At 42.0% G+C, this 13,423-nt stretch overlaps 1 protein-coding gene across 1 annotated transcript in view; it reads right to left on the reverse strand.

Moving 5' to 3' along the window:
- Nucleotides 1–13,423, reverse strand: part of POLRMT (RNA polymerase mitochondrial) — a 43,360-nt gene that overhangs the window by 10,561 nt on the left and 19,376 nt on the right. Inside the window, exons 7-10 of the mRNA XM_074204939.1 lie at nt 7,691–7,849; nt 2,660–2,830; nt 1,663–1,896; nt 21–809 (exon numbers count right to left, since the gene is read on the reverse strand). Coding sequence (XP_074061040.1) covers nt 21–809; nt 1,663–1,896; nt 2,660–2,830; nt 7,691–7,849 — 1,353 coding nt within the window. The remainder of the gene's footprint in view (nt 1–20; nt 810–1,662; nt 1,897–2,659; nt 2,831–7,690; nt 7,850–13,423) is intronic.

Here is a 13,423-nt window from a genome sequence, read left to right on the forward strand (position 1 = left end):
CTGTAGCCACTTTCACCTACAGTCAGTGGATTGTCCGCCGAGTCCAGGATGTCCTCCAAGATCTCATTGGCATAGGCCAACCGGGCCTGCAGTGACTCTCTCTTCTTGAGTCCTGTCAGGTTGATAAGGTGAATCTTTAACCAGTTCAGGCCATTGGGTCCCAAGGGTTTGCCTTCAGCAAACAGTAAGATAGCCCTTGTCATGTCACTACCCAGGTGGTTGAAATGTGGCGGGCAAGGGTAGGTACGACCCCGGAAGTCCATATTGTGGGGAAACCAGAAGATCTGGTCTCGCAGGTGGTGGGCAATGGACAGCTTGTACAGAGCGTCCATGCGCAGGCTGTACATTTCTCGGGCAGTCTTGTGGCACTGGGCAATCTCTCGCCGCAGCTTTGATCTTTCTGATGAGCTGGCATTCTTGCAGAGCTGATAGGAAGGGGGCGTGGGGGCCTCTGAAATGGGTGGGGGCACATCCAGCTTCTTGCTGCCCTTATCATTAAAGATGGAGATGATGAGGTCCAGCACCGGCTGGTTCACCTTCCAGGCACAGTTACCCAGCAGATTGAGGGCATCAAGGACCGAGTGCAAGGACTCCTGAGGGCAGTTCTCCAGCAGCTGCTGGTGCTGGACAGTCCCATCCAGGCAGCGCATCAGCTTGGTAGGGTGAAGGACATAGGCCCCAAAGTGAGGCGAGGTCCAAGGCACAGGAGGGCACAGCATGGGTATGACAGAAGAGTCAAAAGTCAGCTTGGTACAAGCAGCTTCAGCCACCAGCTGACTGAAGGATGGATGAGGTTTAATGAAACCAATCTGGAAAATTAAGAATCCAAGTAAGATCTTTAGAATCAAATTCAAAAAGGAAAACAAAGGCTCCCATCCAGAATGCCAAAGCCCAGGCTTCCCATTCAACTCATTTAATAAGAATAGAAAAGGATAAAATCAAAGCTAGAGAGGAACTGACACATGGCCTAACTTAGGGATCACTCTTTCCTCTCTTGGGGAAAGCCTCTTAACTGGAGCTCTGCACATTACATTCACCAGACAACCAGGGCTTTTAAAAACAGAACAAAATGGGGTGGCTAGGTGGCACAGTGGATAAAGCACTGGCCTTGGAGTTAGGAGTACCTGGGTTCAAATCCGGTCTCAGACACTTAATAATTACCTAGCTGTGTGGCCTTGGGCAAGCCACTTAACTCCATTTGCCTAGCAAAAACCTAAAAACAAAACAAAACAAAAAAAAAACCCTCCCAACCTTGATGGCAGCCACTTAATAAATGAATGGTGACCCGAGAGAGGTGAGATAGGGCTGGGGAGACAATGGAAAGTCGTGTAAGTTAAGGCCACAAAAGGCTACAGTTACCTTGGCCAAAATTCAAACTTGGGGCTTCTTGCTACAGATGTCAAGGGTCTGGTTCACTACAGCATGAAAGCAATAGGATCTGGAAAGGGACTAGATTGGGGAAGTGGAAGAGTCCAAGAGCATCTTGCTGCTGTGAAAGTTAATGGGCCCAAGGGCGGCTAGGTGGCGTAGTGGATAAAGTCAGGAGTACCTCTCAGACACTTAATAATTACCTAGCTGTGTGGCCTTGGGCAAGCCACTTAACCCCGTTTGCCTTGCAAAAATCTAAAAAAAAACAAGTTGATGGACCCGTGGCCTCTGTACCTGCTTTACAGAGAGGAAGGAGTAAACATGGTACAGCACGGGGATGAGTCTCTTCTCCTGGGAAGACAAACTGCTGGGCATGTGGATAGACCGCACTAGGATCTCAATAAGCTGTGTTCCCAGCCGCACCAAAACCACCTCTGGCCAGACCTTCTCTTGAGGGAAGAAATCAGAACAGATGCTGGCTTCTGCCTCCAAGTCTTTCCAGTGCTCCCGGGGCAGGCGAGAGTCTAGCTGTGAGGCCCAAAGAGAATCATTAGGGAGAAAGTGGACTCCAACATTCCTACCTTCAGTAGGTATCCCCACTTTGGGATTCAAAGACTTCTGTAAACTGGATGCTGGACAAGTTTCTTAGATCCCTTCTAGCTCAAGGGCTCTTTAAGGGTTTGACATACTGTGTTCTAAGGGCCCTCCCAGGTTCAACATTCCATGTTCTAAGAGTCCTCCCAGCTCTGACATCCTGTATTCTAAGGGTCTTTCCAGCTCCACATCTCGTGTTCTAAGGACTCTCCCAGCTCTAACATCCTATGTTCTAAGGACCCTCACAGCTTCTACATCCCATGTTCTAAGGGGCCCCCAGCTCTGACATCCCATGTTCTAAAGATTCTCCTAGCTCTGACATCTGTGTTCTAAGGACTCTCTCAGTTTTGACATGCTGTCTTAGGGTCCTCCTAGCTCTGACACTCTGTGTTCTAAGGGCCCTCCCAGTTTTTATTTTTTATTTTTTAAGACTATCTCCACATTTGTCATTCTGTGTGATCTAAGATTTCACCCAGCAACCAAGATTTCAGTTTCTATTATTAAAGTACAAAGACTCAGTAGTGGATCCCTGTACCCATCTTACCCGACAGGACCCACAAAACACTAGAATCACTGGAACTCTATCTAGTATAAAACTGGGTCTGAGGTAAGGGTCCTTGCTCACCCCATTCTGTTCTGAGTTCAAGCTGGAGGAGAGGGGTAGTAGAGGGAGTAAAGTCACAGAAATCCCTCTTACCTGAGTGTCCTTGGCCAAAAGATGTAGGTAATTCATATACTTTCTCTTTAACTCATCTAACATAAAGGGTTTCATCTTCATCTGGAGTAAACTCTTGTTGTAAACCTTCATCCCAAGATCCATGACAATGTGGACTAAGGAATCTCCATGAGGAGGTAAATTGAAGAGAGTCTGGACAGAAAAGGTAGGGGAACAAAGGCAGGGGTGAACCAGGCTTCAAGGAACAAACAGGGCCATGAGCAGGCCATTGGAGGGCTTGGAGTCAGAACTTTCTGTATCTCCTTCCCTTTTAGAGGCAAATATGCCTGAAGAAGTTCAAATAGGTTAGTGTCTAGATAAGGGTTATGGGAATCCAATGCACAGCGAGGCAAACTAATAGCTCAGGAAACAACCCAAGAGAGGCTGGCCATCTACCTATATGGAGGTTGCTGCCATACCACCAGTGTGACAAGGGCACAGGCTCTAATATACACTTTTAGCAACTATTTCTGTGTTGGCAAAGAACTGAATACTAATGGGATATCCATCAAATGAGAGAAGCTGAACAAGTGATGATAAGTGAAAGAAAGTAACCATGATGTCAGAAAACAGGAAGATAATGGTTTCAAAGAAACAAGAAGACTTGTATGAACTCCATGTGAATTTATTAAGTCCCTACTTTATGCCAAGAATATAATAAATACAAGTGACTGCTCTCCAGGAGCTCAATCTGGTGGCAGAGAGAGCAAACAATGGTTTTAAAACAAGCTACAGACAGAATAAATTGGAGATCATCAAAACAAATACAAGGGGGGGGGGGGGCAGCTAGGTGGCATAATGGATAAAGCACCGGCCCTGGAATCAGGAGTACTTGGGTTCAAATATGGTCTCAGACAATAATTACCTAGCTGTGTGGCCTTGGGAAAGCCACTTAACCCCATTTGCCTTGCAAAAACCTAAAAAACAAAAAAAAAAACAAACAAAAAAAAGAAACACAAATACAAGATAAACTGACAATAATCAGGAGAGAGGAAAGACCTAGAAATTATGAGGATCAGGAACAGCTTCCTGCACAAAGACAGGGTTTATTGGAGACTTGAAGGAAGAAGCCAAGAAGCTGGAGGTGGAGATAGGAAGGGAGAGAAGGCAGATTTTGGTTAATCTGCAAACAAAAGGCACAGTCCCCAGACACTAACAGATCCTTTTTTATGACTGAGGACACAGCTTCAAACACCATTTCACTGTCCTATTTGGAGGACAAATCCCCTCAAATAATTACTATGCTAAGCACCTACTTTGTACAAGGTCCAATGTTAGGTATAAGAGATGATGTGCCAAAGATCACATTTTCTGAATCCCACAAAACATTCATGTTCCTTTTCTCAGGTTCCTAGAATTTGGAGTCAATTGAGACCTTAGATATCCTCTAGTATAACATTTTTACAAAGGAGGAAACTGAGGCCCAGATGGGAAGGAAACCTGGGGAATCAATGGGAAAGCAGAGACAGGAACCCAGATTTCTTCCCTGCCCTGTTTAGCTGAACGTTTTTCATCTTTCCCTCTTCCAACAATCCTGCTTTACTGAATATCTTTAGGACCTTTCTTAAGCCAGTCTGATCCCCTCTATTCCAAGCACTGCTTAGTTATCCTGGGGTCTTGCACTGCAAAAGAAAATTCTGTTTTCTGGTCTCACTGTTTTGGTTTAAGAAAAATAAACAAGCAAACATTTAGACAGAAAGAGTAGTCAAAGATCTTTAGTTCCTTTTAGAAGTGATCCCTAAGGGTCCTTCCAATTCAAAGAATCTGTGTTCTAAGAGAACACCATGTTCCCCACTCCCAATTCAGCAAACTCCTCTTCTCAGGGCCTTTCTAATTCCATCATTCCACATTCAGAGGTTCCTCCTTGCTTTGTTAGTTGACATTTTCTAGCCTCTTCTAATTTAACATTCCATAGTCTACATGGGTTCCCCTTGACACTGATACTGTCTTCTGCAATCCAAGGTCCTCCTGGATTTCTAGGTATGGTTCCCTCAATAGAGTCCACTAGCACCAAGACCTCAAGGGCTGCCTTCTTAGGCTTCCTGCAAACTGACACCTCAAACTCTTGGAGTAATCAATGCCTCCCATGAGAATCTCCCTCTAGGGGACATAAGATCATGATTTCCCTCCTCCCTTTCATTTCCTTTATCTGATGGGATTGGTTAGGGAGCCAGAGCTGCCAGTAGCATTTTCTGATGACAGCCCCTTGAGAAGCCTGCAGAGAGAAGGTTGTCTCTGGGACTCCTCCTGGAGCGGTCACTGGCCAAATCCTAATTTCTAGTGCTTTCTCTCTCTTGATTATTGCCAATTTGTCTTGTATATGTTTTATTCTAATGTCTTCCCTCTGAGATGCTCTCCAATTTAACCATATCTATATATTTAAAAATAATTGTTTGCATGTTCTCTCCTCCTATGTCCCTTCAGAGCAATATCATCTCTTGGCTTCCTTTTTAAAAAAAATTGTTTTTTTATTCTAAATTTTCTTCCTTTTCCCCCATTGGTGATCTCCAATTTATTCTGTCTGTGGCTCATTTTAAAATCATTGTTTGCTCTCTCTGCTATAATACTGAACTCCTGGAGAACAACAGACACTCTTTTTCCCTTGTATTTATCATTGGGAAAAAGGATCTGACAGGATGTATGGGGACTGTGCCCTTGTTTGTTTGCAGATTAACCTAGACCAAGGAACCTGCCCATTATCATTCAATTAGGAGGAGGAAGGACTGGAGACAGAGAATGTGCATTCGCCCCTCACTATCCTCTCTTCTCCAAAACAGTGTAATAATTCTTCCTATAGGGTATATTTTTACTTGAAAAAAGAGAATAACCATTGAGAAGGCAAGAAAAACAAAACCCATTGTAAACATGGATAATCTTGCAAAATAAATTCCAGCACTGCTTCTGTCAAAAAAAAGACAGAAAAAAAGAGCAGAAAACATGTATCAATCTGCTCTCCAATCCATCAGTTCTCCATCTGAAGGTGAGCAACATGTTTCAGCAAGAGTCCTTGGAAATTGTGGTGGGTCACTGTGTTGATCAGAGTTCCTAAATTTTTCAAAGTTGATTATCTTTATAATATTGCTTTTGTTGTATAAAATATTTCTCTTGATTCTGCTCATTTTGTGCTGCATCAGTTCATGCGAGTTTTCCCAGGATTTTCTGAAACTCTATATCTCTTGATTCTGACTGTACCCAATCATACTCTGACTTCAGCTTCAGTGCTACGTGATGCCCATATAGTAGTAATTCAGTCAAGGATTTTATTTTATTTTTTATTTTGACTTTTTTTTTTGCAAGGCAAGTGGGGTTAAGTGGCTTGCCCAAGGCCACACAGCTAGATAATTATTAAGTGTCTGAGACCGGATTTGTACCCAGGTACTCCTGACTCCAGGGACGGTGCTTTATCCACTGCGCCACCTAGCCGCCCCTTCAGTCAAGGATTTTAGAGTTGGACTTTGGACACCATTTAGGTCAGCCCAAAGGGCTACAGATGAGGAAACCTGGCACCCAGAAGGCCAAGCAACCTGCCTATGACCATACAATTAGGAGGAAGGACTGGAGTCAGAAGGTGTGCATTCACCACCACTATCCTCTTCTCTCCTCCAAAATATTGTAATAATTCTTTCTTTTGGTAATTAAAAATGTCTTTTAAACTATTATGCAAGAGCTCAATAACAGTTATTCGTTCCATTTAAAATCTAACCAAAAAACAAAAATTACAAATTCTTCCTAAGTGACTGTTCGGTTAGTGAACAAATAAAGTATTTGTATACATGATTTTATTGTTGGGAATTTATTGTCATCCATCCCAACAAAGCAGTTCCTGAAGAGTCATCAGGTCCTAAATGTGCACAGTCTTCTATCCTCTCTGGTTTGCAAACTCTAGAAACCAAATTTTCTCTCTGTTTTTCTCCTTCTTGCCTTCTTTCCCCATCACTCCTTGCTTAATTATCTGATGTGAAATGTGTTCATGGGGAAGCTTTAAGAGGCCTTTTTTTCTTAGCCCATCATCACCTTAATGATCTGTGGCTCCCAGGATCTGATGGGGAATATAGACAGTGCTGCTCCAGGGTGCTCCCCACTCCTCTGGGGTTTGGAGAATTAAAAAGAATACAGGGGAAGAATAATTGCCTAGTTCAGCCCAAAGTGTCCAAGAAAAGACCAACTTTGGGCCTTTGCCAATATGAGTAGCTTTCTTTTGCAGAATATATTTACATATCTGTGTAAATGTGGTCATCAAGCCTTTCTCCTTGCTGAGAAGATATGCTCCTGGAGGGCAGGGATTATCCCCAACACCTAGCCTCAGCTTGTATAGCAGGGACTGAATAAATGCTGGCTGAATTAAATAAACTTTTCCCTTCAATTTCTTCATAAAGTTTTGCTCTTAAATCCTTTCCTACTCTCTTTGACATTTCTCTTTCTCTTCTTTTTTCTTTTTTTTTTCTTTTTTCCTTCCTCTTCTTAGACCAGGAATGCCAGACTCCCAGAGGGGCTGGGGGTTGGTTATCAAAGACAATGGAGTATGGGAAAAACAACACACCACACCGAAACTCTGGGAAGGGAGTAGGGTCTCTGACTACCACCCTTTTCAACCTGGGGCTGGCTGTTTTAGATATATGTCTGTGAGGTTCAGAAGCACAGTGTGGGAGTGAGGAAGTCTTTTAAGGAAATTTCTTTTGTGCCAGGCATGATGGTGGGTCCATATGCCTCCAGTCCCTCTCCCCTGGTCCCTGACAAACTGATTTAGGAAGGTGGGAAGTTTCTGCTGACACACATCCCATTCCTCTCAGCAAAAGCTTCAGACCTTCCCAACCCAAGTCATTGACCTGCTGTCTAGTCTCAGTTCAAAATAAAAGAGTTTTGCCCTTGATTGTTCTCTGGTAGTCTAGGGAAGGGGCCCTCAGGGATTCCCCTGGACATGAGCCATCCCCACAGGCACCAGCAGTTAAGCTCCCAGTTCCTCCTTTTCTCACTGGGGTACAGATTTAGGGCATGAGGGATCACCTTGCTTACCTGCATCATGAGCTCCACATAATCCTTGTCCTTCAGCAGGCACAAGTAGGGGTAGAGGCTGGCTTCGTATTGCTGTTCACTCAAGTGGACTTTGGTCTCTATGAATGTCTTCATCAAGGCCTTCTGCCATTGGGTTTCAAGGTTCTTGAGAAGATTCCTCTGGAAGGAGAAAAACTGGCCTGTCATTATGATCCCCACTGCCTGAGGGTCTGCTGATGCTGAGTAGGCTCTTATGCTAGCAGTGAATACAAACCCTGTCCTTGTGAGGTTTACAGTTTTACTAAACTGAATAGAAAAAAAACAGAGTAGTTTAGAATGGCGATAACACCTCACTGAGCTACAGTCTCTTTCTCAACATATGACTAGGAATTTCTAGATCCTTAGCTCTGACATTTTCTGACTCAATTTCCTGAAGTGAGTCTACCTAGGGAGTGACAGTCAGGTCAAAGGAGGGCATGATCCATGAAGAACAGAACAGTCAAATGAGGCTCCATCAAAAAAATGGGACTCAAGTGGAAACTTGAAGAAGTTACACTTACTCTAAGGGGAATTAGGGCCAGAGGAGAAGGGTTCAGCAGGAACAGGAAGAATAAAGATGTATTTATTTAACAGTCAACATCTTCAAGGCTTTGTAATGAGCACATGAAGCAATGCCCATGGCAGACACAAGGTATAACAAACTCATCTGGACTGGATGTGGAGGGTAAATGTGGTGACACAGTAGATGATAAGGCAGAAAAGGCAGACCTGACACACGACTGGGAAGGTAAGGACCTGGAAAGACAGGGTGAGGAGCTAGAAAAGAAGGAAGGTTCTAGGCAGGGATGAGTAAAAGGGTATGGCCTGATGGTCAAGTAGCACTCCCAAATGATGGACCTATCAGTTGGTGCAGGGAAATTCAATGACAAGAAAGAAGACTGCCAACAGGTGCAAAAAGAAAGCTCAAAGAGAGGGTACTTGCTTGAGGAAGATGGGTGATAACAAAAAGTGAGACAACAGACTTACTGAACAGTCTTTGCGAGGAATAAAACAAGTGGTTAACACAGACTTGAAATCCAAGGGAATACACACTGGACCTTGACAAAATTCATACCACTATTTTTTTTAATTTTTGAGTTTTTGCAAGGCAATGGGGTTCAGTGGCTTGCCCAAGGCCACACAGCTAGGTAATTATTAAGTGTCTGAGACCACATTTGAACTCAGGTCCTCCTTGACTCCAGGGCCATTGCTCTATCTGCTGTGCCACCTAGCTGCCCCAATACCACTATTTTTTTTTTAGATTTTTTTTTTCAAGGTGATGGGGTTAAGTGGTTTGCCCAAGGCCACACAGCTAGGTAATTATTAAGTGTCTGAGGTCAGATTTGAACCCAGGTACTCCCGACTCCAAGGCCGGTGTTCTATTCACTGGGCCACCAAGCTGCCCCTCAATACCACTATTTCTTAAAGTAAAAGAATTTGGCTTCAGTTTTCTCACCTGTAAAATCACTGGGATATCTTAACTGATCACAAAGGATTTCTCAATGTTTAAGTCTAAGGATTCTTACATCATTGTAAGTTATACAGGTCCTTGAGGAAATAAGATGGAAAAAGCTAGGAAGCATAAGACTGCATTGTACAATTATGAAGAAAAATCTTCCTCAGTGCAGGGTGAGGAGACTTGGAAGGATGAATTCTGTGGGGGTGAAAGAAGGATACCTGAGGGGTTAAGCCAACAGAAGTGAGATAAAGTGTGACCATGTTGTAAGTGAAAATATATGCTGAAGGGGCAGCTAGGTGGCGTAGTGAATAAAGCACTGGCCTTGGAGTCGGGAGTACCTGGGTTCAAATCCGGTCTCAGACATTTAATAATTACCTAGCCGTGTGGCCTTGGGCAAGCCACTTAACCCCATTTGCCTTGCCAAAAACCTAAAAAAAAAAAAAATATATATATATATATATATATATATATATATATATATATATATATATATATATATATATATATATGTATATGCGCTGGGAAACAAATGAACTGTGGAAATCATCTAAGAGTTGTCCAGTGTAAAAGAACACAGGATTTAGAATGAAAGGTCTGGGCTTTGAAGACTAGCCTTTCCCCTAACCATCTAGGTGATCCTGGGAAAATCATTTTACCTCTCTGAGTCTTACTTACCTCAAGAAGAAATTACACCAAAAAACTTTTAAATTTTCTTCCATATGGTTATTGGGGCACCCTCAATGGTCTTTAATATAAGTTCTAAATAAGAGAAAGCAGGTCTGGTGACAGGGAAATAAATGTTAACTCAATTTCCAAGAAAGAGAAAGAGGGTAGAACTTTGAAACCTTTATCTGTGATCCTAACTTTAATTCTTAGCAAAGCTTACGTGTGTGTGTGTGTGTGTGTGTGTGTGTGTGTATCTTATATTTGAGCCTAATTTTAATTCATAGCAGTTTCAGAATGTATTGTGAAAGGGATAGCTAAGGAGGAACAGAGATCACTAAAAACTAACATGGCTCTTTCAAGAAGAGTTCATGCCACATTGAACAGTTTCCTTTTAATAAAGGTTTTAAGACCCTTGAGTAAGAAATTCTCTCTCTAGAATATCTTTATTTCAGCAAAGTAACTGGCAAAAATCTCTCATGCTACCCATGTGGACCAGAGGAAAAGAAAACTAGAATTAGGGTTTTAGAGCTGGTTTAATTACCAGAGTCAAAGAGAAATCATTAACTAATTAAAGTTAATTTAGAGGGAGTATCTACTGAAGTACCCTAGGAAACTGAAGTCAGCATAAAAAGAGGGGCAGTAAATAACCTGTCTGACTTAGGATACAAAAAGTCATCAAGTCTAGAACAATAGGATAAATATAATAACACAAAACTGCACAGAAGGAAATTTAAAGCTAATTGGCAAAGTGGATAGAGTACCAGCCCTGGAATCAGGAGGACCTGAGTTCAAATTCGACCTCTGAGACTTAATAATTACCTAGCTATGGGCAAGTCACTTAATCCCACTGCCTTACAAAAACAAAAAAACAAAAAAAGAGGTAAAGTTATAAATTTAAGTTTAAAAGAACTCTTAAGGGGGCAGCTAGGTGGAGTAGTGGATAAAGCACCACCCCTGGAGTCAGGAGTACCTGGGTTCAAATCCAGTCTCAGACACTTAATCATTACCTAGCTGTGTGACCATTGGCAAGCCACTTAACCCCGTTTGCCTTGCAAAAAACTAAAAACAAAAAACAAAAAACTAAAAAAAAAAGAACTCTTAAGAAAAATATGACAGGGAAGGTGTGAATAGACTAAGAGTTCATATGAAAAAGATCTGGGACTTTTAGTGGACAGTGAGATGATGGCATGATGGATAGAATGCCAGGCCTGGATCAGGAAGACTCATCTTTCTGACTTCAAATCTGGCCTTCTGGACAATTACAAGCTGTGTGACCCTAGGCAAGTCACTTAAGCCTGTTTGTCTCAATTTCTCATTAGAGAGGGAGCATTCTCAGAAAACAGGATGGAGCAGATCAGAAAATTCCAGGCTTTCCAAATTTCCTCCATGAGCAAGAGAGAACATCAACTTAAACTGAACTTGAGAAGCAGAAATAAATAAAAAACAGGGTAAAGCAGTAGTCATGCTAAAACAACTTGCCCTCCAGGGGCACTAGCCTGAATAAAGTGCTAACACCTCCAGGATAACTCCCCTGAATCAACAAACAATTAAGCCCTGGGGTTAGCTGGGTCTAGGGCTCAGGAATTCTCCCCTCACAGTCACTGTGAGATGCCAGGCACAGGTGTGCTGACCAGACAGATCTGCTTGGTGGGGACCTTCCTGGCTCTGGGCACTAGCAGGAGAGTGCATGGAGTCCCTAGTTTTGGCTCCAGGACAAAGGGCAGAGCTGAAGTTTGAAGTCACTGGAGGGACTAAAGGGAAGAGCATGTTTTTTCTAATACAATGTGCCTAGGGGCCCTAGCCCAGAGAGAGCTCAGAAAATAACAGTACCTGGGGGGAGGGGGGCATTTATAATAATAAGATGCTAAAATAAAACAAAATAAAAATAAAATGATTAAGCAAAGGAGAAAGAACCCAACCATAGCTATTATAGGAAAAAAAAGACCAGACTGGGATCATATTCATATAGTGAAGTTAAAAAAGCCACTCCTAATTCAAAGAGAAAAGTCAAATGGCCACAGGTACAAAAAAGCGCTCTTGGAAGAACTGAAAAAGAATTTCTTTTCTTTTCTTTTTTTTTAGGTTTTTGCAAGGCAAATGGGGTTAAGTGGCTTGCCCAAGGCCACAAAGCTAGGTAATTATTAAGTGTCTGAGATCGGATTTGAACCCAGGTACTCCTGACTCCAAGGCCGGTGCTTTATCTACTACGGTGCTTTATCTACTACGCCACCTAGCCGCCCCTGAAAAAGAATTTCAAAAATCAAATAAGGGAGGCAGCTAGGTGGGGCAGTGGATAGAGTACTAGCCCTAAAACCAGGAGGACCTGAATTCAAATCCTACCTAAGACACTTAATAATTACCTAGCTGTGTGATCTTAGGCAAGTCATTTAACCCCAGTGCCTTACCAAAAAAAAAAATCAAATAAGAGTGAGGAAAAATTAGGAAAAAAAATAAAAGCAATCCAAGAACATCAAGAAAATTACAAAAATGTCATCCAATTGGAGAAAGAGATCCAAAAACTTAAGAAAATGACTTCTTGAAAACTAGAATTAGACAAGGGGAAACTAATGATATTACAAACATCAAGAAATAATAAAACAAAATCAAAATAATGAAAAATAGAAGAGAATATGAAATGCCTTATTAGAAAAATACTGATCTGGAGAACAGATCGAGAAGAAACAATATAAGAACTGTTTGACTACCAAAAAATTATGATAAAAAAAAGAATCTTGGTATAATCCTACAAGAAATTACAAAGGAAATTGCCCTGAAGTTTTACAGCAGAGGGTAAAGTAAAAATAGAAAAAAATCTACTGTCACCATCTGAAAGAGATTCCAAGAAAACTTAAGAGGGATATTACAGCCAAGTTTCAAAACTTTTAGGTTAAGGAGAAATTACTACAAGCAATAAGAAAAAAAAATAACATATGAAAGAGCTACAATCAGGATTACATAAGACCTAGCAACTTCTATATTAAAGATTATAGGTCTCAGGGGTGGCTAGGTGGTACAGTGGATAGAGCACAGGCCCTGGCATCAGGAGGACCCGAGTTCAAATCCCTTCTCAGACACTTAATTACCTAGCTGTGTGGCCTTGGGCAAGCCACTTAACCCCATTTGCCTTGCAAAAACCTTAAAAAGAAAAAAAGATTATAGGCCTTAGAATATAATAGTTTGAAGAGCAAAAGAGCTGAGGTTGCAACCCAAAAAGTTGAGTATAATCCTGAACTAAAAAAATTGGAAATTCAATGAAATGAAATATTTTTAGTATTTGTGATAGAAAGACCAGAACTTAATTGAAAATTTGTCATATAAGATTAAGGAGAAACATACGATAAACAAGAGAAGTGGCAGCTGAGTGGCACTATAGAGTACTGGCCTTGGAGTCAGGAGGATGGGAGTTCGAATCCTGCCTCACACATCTGTCACTTACTAGCTGTGTGACTTTAGGCAAGTCACTTAATCCTTAACTTGCTTTGCATCCAGGGCCATCCCTAGTCATCCTAATTCATATCTAGTCACAGGATCTAGATGGCTCTGGAAAAGAAAGTGAGGCTAGTGACTTAGCACATCCCCCCACTCAAAAT

This window comes from Macrotis lagotis, chromosome X (assembly GCF_037893015.1).
Source record: "Macrotis lagotis isolate mMagLag1 chromosome X, bilby.v1.9.chrom.fasta, whole genome shotgun sequence".
Lineage (NCBI taxonomy): Eukaryota > Metazoa > Chordata > Mammalia > Peramelemorphia > Peramelidae > Macrotis > Macrotis lagotis.